General features: G+C 30.6%; 1 protein-coding gene across 5 annotated transcripts in view; it reads right to left on the bottom strand.

Annotated features, from left to right (window-relative positions):
- Positions 1-2,031: 2,031 nt before the first annotated feature.
- Positions 2,032-8,514, bottom strand: part of LOC126880042 (myb-related protein B) — a 240,374-nt gene continuing 233,891 nt past the window's right edge. For all 5 annotated transcript variants that reach the window (XM_050643662.1, XM_050643665.1, XM_050643666.1 and 2 more), the window contains one exon: positions 2,032-2,598. In XM_050643662.1, the coding sequence (XP_050499619.1) occupies positions 2,479-2,598 (120 nt within the window). In that variant the 3' untranslated portion in view covers positions 2,032-2,478. The remainder of the gene's footprint in view (positions 2,599-8,514) is intronic.

The following is an 8,514-nucleotide window of genomic DNA, read 5'->3' as shown; positions in this document are numbered from 1 at the left end:
AATATTTACCCCACTTAGGATCATTAAATCATTGTTTGAAGTTACATCGAATGTATTGATTCGAATTATTACACATCGTCCATCGATAGCTTGGGATATAGGGCATTCGTGTTTATACTCGAAATTACACACATAAAAAAGTAAAGGTTTTTTTATTTTTTAAAACATTCCCACACAAATGTCACGTCACGTTTTGTGGATAAGTTATTGGTTCAATTCGAAACTGGAAAAAAATTCAATTTATTTAAGACGTCCGTGTTGAAGTCGGAGGTCGGACGGACAACAACACTACACACGTCCCGACCAGACAGATTTTGGGTGGCAAAATCGGGTTGTTGGAATAGCACAGTTTAATAATATAATTGTTTAATACAATAGTTTATGTATTACACATGGAAGGAAATGGAACACCAACTAAAAGTGACTTTGAGTGTGTATTGCGAGTCATATAACAGTGTCCATCACACATATTTTTAAATGATTAAAAATTATCAAATTGATAGAGGGATAAAAGATAGAATAAGCATATAATAAATAGGAGACCATCCCAGATAGCATGTAAACTTGTAGCAAGTTTGATTCTTCTTTGATTTTTCATTGCCGCGTCAAATATGACGAGGCAAGTTTGTGATAAGTTTGCTGCAATATTGTTATGACAAAGATGAGTATTCAAGTTTGTAGCAACTTTGCTGCAAGCTTAGTTTTGCACAGCCCGGTTCGATTCGGTTTTCGTTCGGCGCCCCGACTGATGTCCCGCCCACGACAACGAAAGTGCTGCCACCCGGAGGGAAATTTCCGTGTTTGCGAGAATTTTCAACATATAATTGAAAAAGTTATCTCAAAAGGGAATTTTTGCTCCAGTCCAAATTGCACAATTTAAAAAAAAAATCAAAATATTTGACAATAATTCAACATATTTTCGCAGATTTTGTAAATAGGAGTGAATTTTTTCATAAAAGTGAGAATTTTTAAGGAAAGTTGAGGGAAAAAGTTTACTCGACGGCTGGCAACACCGGAAAAATAATCTGCTACGCGCCGTACGCGGTGATTTGTTCTGGTTATGTTTTATGTTGAATGTTGATATTTTTCTTAAAAAGTTTTTTACAACTTAAATTTTCCGTACAATTCTCCGAGACTATTACCTTACCTTAATTATTATTACTAAGCTGAAGCCTATTTTCTTCATTGTTAATAGACCAAACTGCATGCTTACTGCATTACAAACTAGTACTCCTACTCATTTTGCTCTGGTGGCATTGAGGTAAGTCTTTTTATGTTTTTTTTTGTAGCTTCTAACTGTACTCACATACTATTTAAAATAAATTATATATTATACAATAGGTATAATAAATAAATTTTAGGTTTTATTGTAAAATTGTTACTTTAACATCTTTTTCCCTCTTTAATAACATCGATTAATTCTGTTCACACAGCAAGAGTTTTTAACAATTTCTATTTGTTATTTGTTTCAGAGCTATTAGACAAAACCAAACATCGGAATCTGAAGCTAGGGTGTTTAATGTAAGTTCCAATGAATAATTTTATACAATAGATTGTATTTTAGTTGATTAATTAATAAATAGTTATATAAAATGGTATTCTATTTTTTATTCAAATAAAACAATTATTCAAATTGTGGCTAATATGTCAAAACAAACCTTAATCAAGTCTGTATGAACTTTGAAAAAACAAACTTCATGCAACAAAACAAAACAAACCTTCAGCAAGTTTGTTAGATATATCAAGTTTGTATCAGGTTTGAAAAAACAAACTTCATGCAAGTTTGTCACACTGTAACTAGAAAGTTTGATTTAAACTTGCTGCTAGTTTGCAGAGTTGCCATGGCAAACTTGCAGCAAGCCTTTAAGTTTGATGTATCAAACTTGTTGCAAGTTTGAAACAAGTTTATATTGCTATCTGGGATGGTAATACAAGACATGAAAGAAGACCACAGATAAGATGGAGTGATGATGCTTAAAATAATGTCTTTTCAGGATTGTGGGAAACATACTTGCAATAAAAGGTATCTAATAAACACTAACAACTTTATTTAAAAACAGTGTTACATTTACTGACTTCTTAAAAAAATGTACAATATTATACTTTATTTCACGTTAAGAACGGAACGTTTGGCTTATACAGTTCAGTGTTGCCAAAACTATCAGGCACGTGTTTCTACTAGACTGTCGATAAACTATTCATTCTCGATACGATAAAAGAGGCATAGGCGCGCTTCTATCGTCCATAAGAAATACCTATGCAACGTTCCGTGCTTAACGTGAAACGTTCTATAGTACTTATATTACATATTGTGCACATGAATATTGTAAATAGAATTCAATTATAAAATAAATCTACCCATAACAAAATTCTGTAGACGTAAAAAACATACTGTATTTATATTAAATTATTTTTTTTGTATTTGTTTTTTCTACATTCAAATAACGAATGTAAATCATATATACAATATTTAAGACGCTAAAAATTTAAAGATCTTGGTTTTAAACCAGACGTTTTAAGAAATTTATGTGCTTGTTCAGTAAGCTCAAGCTGGTCCTTCGTTTGGCCGCAAGCTATCATGACCCAGAGATAGTCCAGCTGAAATTAAAAAAAAAAACAAATTATATTTCTTTGTTTACATGCAATAACCGCCACGCTAGGAGACACACGGGTACATTGAGCTAATACAGTCTAGGACCGTTCATTTGTTGCACTATTTACTTTTATGCAAAAACAGGTTGATTCTACATAGAAAAATCCCCTTGATGTTAAAGAAGAAGTATTAAGTTGGAGAATATTTGAGACGTATAAATGTCTAGTGGCGTGTAGAACGTCAAAAAAGTATATATAGTCGGTCCGCTAAACTCAGACACAACTGGCTAGTGATTTTAGTAGGAATTTTTTTTGTTTTTGGCCAATTTTGCCAAAATTGGCAAAATTGCTAACTATTTAGTAATTATTTTTTGCCAATTTCACCAAATTGGCAAAATTACTTACTAAAATCACTACCCAGTTGTGTCTTTGAAATGAATTTCGACTCGATTCAAGTTCTCTGTTTAACCCAGGTATGACAATACCAAAAGCACCGCTAGGAAAATATTCCAATTTGCGGTTCAGAGAACCCGTATGAAACGAGTCTGTGTACTCTAATACACAGTATGGCATTAGTAAAATAAGAAAATCTACGGTTTCGTTTTGATTTAAATCTGTCTCCCTCCATCCTCCGATAGTACTATTTCTAGGTCTACCTGTTGTCAAGGAGGCTCTCAGAAAGACTTTACACCAACACGACCGTAGTTTCTCAATATAAATTAAAACTATTTATATCGTAGTATGGTTAGAACGCCCTCTAACGGGGAATAAGTGAAATTAATTTCGACTCAATTGTGTCTTTTAGCGAACCGACTATAAACATAGCGAGTTGACAGTTTATATATAGAACAGTTGTATTTGAAGTTTATAGTTTTCATTGTGTTACAAGTTGTAAAAGTTATTAAGATACATGGCATACATGACAGACATTAAATTCACATGTGAGAACGGGCCAGATTAGCCCCTAAGCTTAGCAAGGTATCCGTGTGTATACTAGCGTGGGGCTTATGTATATGTCTAATACTGTAAGCATCTGACATGTGTTCCGAAAATCAATAAAGCATTTGGTACTGCATTGTTAATGTTTGGTGCTGCTTTGTTTAAATTCACCGATGTTCCGATGGCTGGTACCTTTAAAATAAACTTTTTATAGATAAAATCAGATTTTTCAAATAGTTTTTGTTAAAATTATACCAAAATAGTTTTTACCTAGTATGTACTAGGAATCAAACAACAATAAATATATCATGTAATTTCTATAATTTTTTACTATGAATGTTTCTATAAAAGATATCTTTGATACAGGTATGTAGCAACTGCTTTTGATAAATTTAGTGATAAAAATAAGTAATAAACAAAATATGCAAACGATTAGATGTAGTTTTGTCCTTATATTCTATTCAATATATGAACAATCTAAAATCGCTATTTGATCTTAAACACTAAAAGTTAAAACTAGTAGCATAGTAGGTAAATTATATGGAAAACTGACACAATTTTACTGAAAGAGCAAAGAAAATCCTTTACTTGTAAAGTTACTTTTGTTGTATTTGTTGCGTAATTATTCAGCTATAAAAATTTCTAGAAGTTTCACTTAATAGTCACTGCAAAATTGAAATTGTTTAAATCCCAGAAACCTTTTATCTATAACGTTATTATGTGTAAACTATTAGGTCTACATGAATAATTCTGGAAGCACCACATTGAAGATACAGACCTATTATCAAATTAAATCCTTTAACATTTAAAAAGTTTATGTTAAGTATTGTAAAATAGGTTTACAAAAAAGTACTGTGATTTTAATTTTATTTACGACTTTACTATATCAAAAAGTGAATTCATAACTTAAAAATAAAAGTCGCGGTATCTCCGGTTCCAATCAACGAAAATTCATGATTCTTTTTAATTTGGGGTAATTTATGAATTATTTATTTAACCGAGTAATTTGCTAAAATAATTTTAAATAAATATTTATTTTGCAAAATTTTACTTTTTTCATATTATTAGTAAAACGGTTGTGAAATAATAGGTAACTTTAATATTTATGTATTATAGTTATGAATATCTTTTAGCAATAAATTTTACGAAAAAATTACAATTTTTATTTGAAATTAAAATCTATGTGTTAATAATTTTTCTTGAATTATGCTTATTATTTTTACAATACCTATGCCGTATCATTATCAAAACAGTATACCGCTACTGAACTATAAAAGGGTAAAAAAAACCATGAAATCCTTTATAAAAGGTATATTTGTTAAATATACCTTTGTATATTTGGTATATTTGGTAAAAGGATTTCATGGTTTTTTGTAATACATGGTATATAGCCAACTACAGGAAATTTTTCTTCCTTGTCGATTTTTTTATAAAAGGGTTCCTACTTATAGTTAAATTTTTGGGCAGGCTAAGCTTTCTGCAAAATAAATGTTATTATTTTATTATAAACGTTTATGGTATTTTTCTGTTTGCTCTTCACTCTTTTGACATTTTCAAGTTTAAGTCGTCGCAAATATTCGTTAATAAGAAATACTTAATAGTTTCAGTTCATTAAGCAACGCTCTCTATAGGCATATAGTGTAAATGATGGGATTGATTCAACTCTATAACGAAACTCATGATTAAATAATGATCTATTGCAAAAATATGGAGTTATACTGCTTTTAAAATGTACGCTGTTTTTATTTTATACATTTCTTATAAATAATTCACTAAAAACTAAGCAAATCCAGATAAATATAATTCATTATTCACCGAAATTATAATTGTTATAAATATTTATACAAAATAGCTGATTGGTGAAAACGATAAATATTGTATAGGGTTGTGTTAGTAATGTTTTGTTAGATCCACACAAATATCGGTGGTTAAACCAAATATTGGAAAATATACAGTGCTCTTCCGCTGGGTAAGTAATCTAATATAAAATATATTAATATACATACCTTTCCCGAAGTTGCCAAATAAAATTAATGTTATAGAAAATCATTTTTAATGTAAAGTTTGTTTATCAGTAAATGGTTAACTTCAATTAAAACATCCTGGGTTAACCGATAATAGTATAAAAGGCCCGGTTTCAGGTAAAATTTAAATATGTTTCATTTACATATTTCGGGTAAAAATTTTGTGGATCCTTTGCTTTATTATAGGAGTACCGCCTAGTCAGTGTTAATTGTCAAAAAACCAACTCTGTCAACCTCGTTCGCTTATCGCTCCGGACTGGCCTTAACAATGGGCCAAGTCAGATAAATTTAATAATATTTACGACCGCACTAAATGAAGTCAACCATTTTCTGCTAAACAAACTTTACAATAAATTGAAATCCCCAAAGTAACACCAAATACCTATTATTAACTTTGTGATTGCTAAGCATCAGTGAAATTCCTAAAAGTAAATATGGGCAGATATTTTTAAATTTTCTATAACTCCGCAAACATTGACGTACTTTAATACAGGGTGACACAGATTACGGATTTTAGAAGTATTTTATACCTGGAATCAGTTTGGAGTTCATTGTACTCAATACACTTTTTGATAAGCGTCCGTATTGTCTGTAGATGTTCTATATTCTATGGTACTATAATATTTGCGAAATTCCGCTTGTTCAACAGGCTGGTAACTATCGAACGTATTTGATAGTCTGTTGGTAATTACTTTGTTGAACAGTTTGTACGGATGAGGTAACAGGCTTATTGGTTTGTAATTTTTTAGTTTGTGTTTGTCTCATTTCTTGTGTAGTAAAAATACCTGCGCATTTTGACAACAGGTTGGACTAGCACCCACAAAGAGGCACGTGTTCATTAATATTTTAACTAACTCAAAAGTAGTCTGAGCTCCAAAAGTAATCATCTCTTTTATTATTCCGTTAGTACGCATTTTTAACTTCCTTGATGGTGGTTTCTGGTAGTGTTTTAGATTCTACATTTAGGATTTTTCGTTCTATATCGTTCAGGTTTTGCTATACTGGACGAGTATAACTCTATCTTCAACAATATTTATTACATATCTGGTTTTTGTCGTTTATAGTGAATCTATTCTTGTCTTTTATCTGTGCTTTTAACACTTTCATACTCTTGTTTATCTCATATTTTCGGTATTGTTGTCACTGATATTTTGTATTATTCTCTTTCTTATTGACTTATTAAGTTGGAGAAGAATCATTGTACAGACCAAGACCCAAAAAGGGTTGTGGAACCATTTATGAAAATGAACTTTCGGACAGTGTGTTCAATGACTACTTTTCTAGGAGCTTGCCCGAAAACATATTTATTCTTGAAAGAGTACAAGACATCGTCTCATTCTTTTTGCAACCAAAATTCATGACTATTGAACTGTATTCAGCATAAGCTATAGTTTGTTTTCGTCCTTTCTCATGTATATACGTTACAGTTTCTGTTGGTACAAACCAATTCGATGCTCTAGTTAGCCAAAACACTATAATGCTTCAGTAGTGGAGAGTTTCTTATTCACTGGATCAAATTGAACCACATGCATATTCTTGTTCAAGAGATAGTAGTTCAAGAAATGAATATACAACGAATTCTTTTGGAGTATGCACTTTTAAATTAAGGTACAATTGTAAGAGTATTATTAAGAATTGTAAGAGTATTTCATACAAAATATATAATGGAATCTATACAAGATATATATATCTATACAAAATACCGGGTGTCCACTTATATTTTCCCCCATTTTTACTACCTATAACTTTTAAACGGCTCAAGATGGAAATATGCGGTTTTCGCTGAAATGTTTTAGTAAAAGTTTTGTCTGAATGGATTGAGATTTTTTATATCGCTTTCAATTACGAAAAAAAAGGCGGATTTTTGAAAAAAATCTTTGTTGACTTTTTTTAATGGCACACCCAGTATATTTTTTTGTAAATTGAAAGAACGGTCATTCACCTATCCAGCGATAAAAAGTTTTTTTTAAATCGGTTGTCAAATGACTGAGTAATTAATTTTAAAATGAGAGGTGCAACGTGGATATCACATAACTAAATAGCATAATAAAGCAAATTGATATTATGTTATGTGATTTCCATATTGCACTCCTCATTTTAAAAATTAATTGCTGTCATTTGACAACCGATTTTAAAAAACTTTATATCGCTGGATAGGTAAATGACCGTTCTTTCAATTTACAAAAAAATATACTGGGTGTTTCAATAAAAAAAAAGTCAACAACGTTTTTTTTCAAATAGCGCCATTTTTTATTTAAAAGCGATATAAAAAATTCAATCCATTCAAACAAAACTTTTACTAAAATAAAACATTTCAGCGAAAGCCGCATATTTCTATCTTGAGTCGTTTAGAAGTTATAGGCAGTTAAAATGGGGGAAAATATAAGTGGACACCCGGTATATAATGGAGATAATGGAATCATCCAGTTTAATATTTTAGGTGTATATTACCTAGTATATATGTATTTATTACCTCTTCTTCTTAGTGCGTCATAATCAAAATTTTGAACGTAGACAGCTCCCCTGCATGTGAGTATGTGTTGTGTATCGTTAAGCGTACTAACTTAAAACTAAAAGATTACTAACTTGAAACTAATAAAACAGACATTTTACTTGATATAGCCAGTATTTTGCTTATTGTACTGTTATTTTACTGTTTAATCAGTTATAAATAGGTATTTTGCATTATTTTTTTAAATCAAATCCAGCGACTTTATGTGGTCTCATTCTTATATTAAAATTTTGGAAATGGTTCTATTGCTCTTTGATTTAAAATGCAACGCCAAGTTATAGGTAAGTAATAAAAATTTTTTCGACTATCCTCCGTACTACCTGCAATTTTACCATTGGGTTGTACCATTTTGCAAGTAAATTTGCGTGGATTTGGAAATGATAAGATGCATCTACCGTGCTTTTACTTTTCACTAGACGATAATAATACGGCTGTACCAGTTTAGAA

Source organism: Diabrotica virgifera, chromosome 2, assembly GCF_917563875.1.
Source record: "Diabrotica virgifera virgifera chromosome 2, PGI_DIABVI_V3a".
Taxonomy (NCBI): Eukaryota; Metazoa; Arthropoda; class Insecta; order Coleoptera; family Chrysomelidae; genus Diabrotica; species Diabrotica virgifera.
Note: the sequence above shows the minus strand (reverse complement) of the source record. Positions and strands in the feature narration are given on the sequence as shown.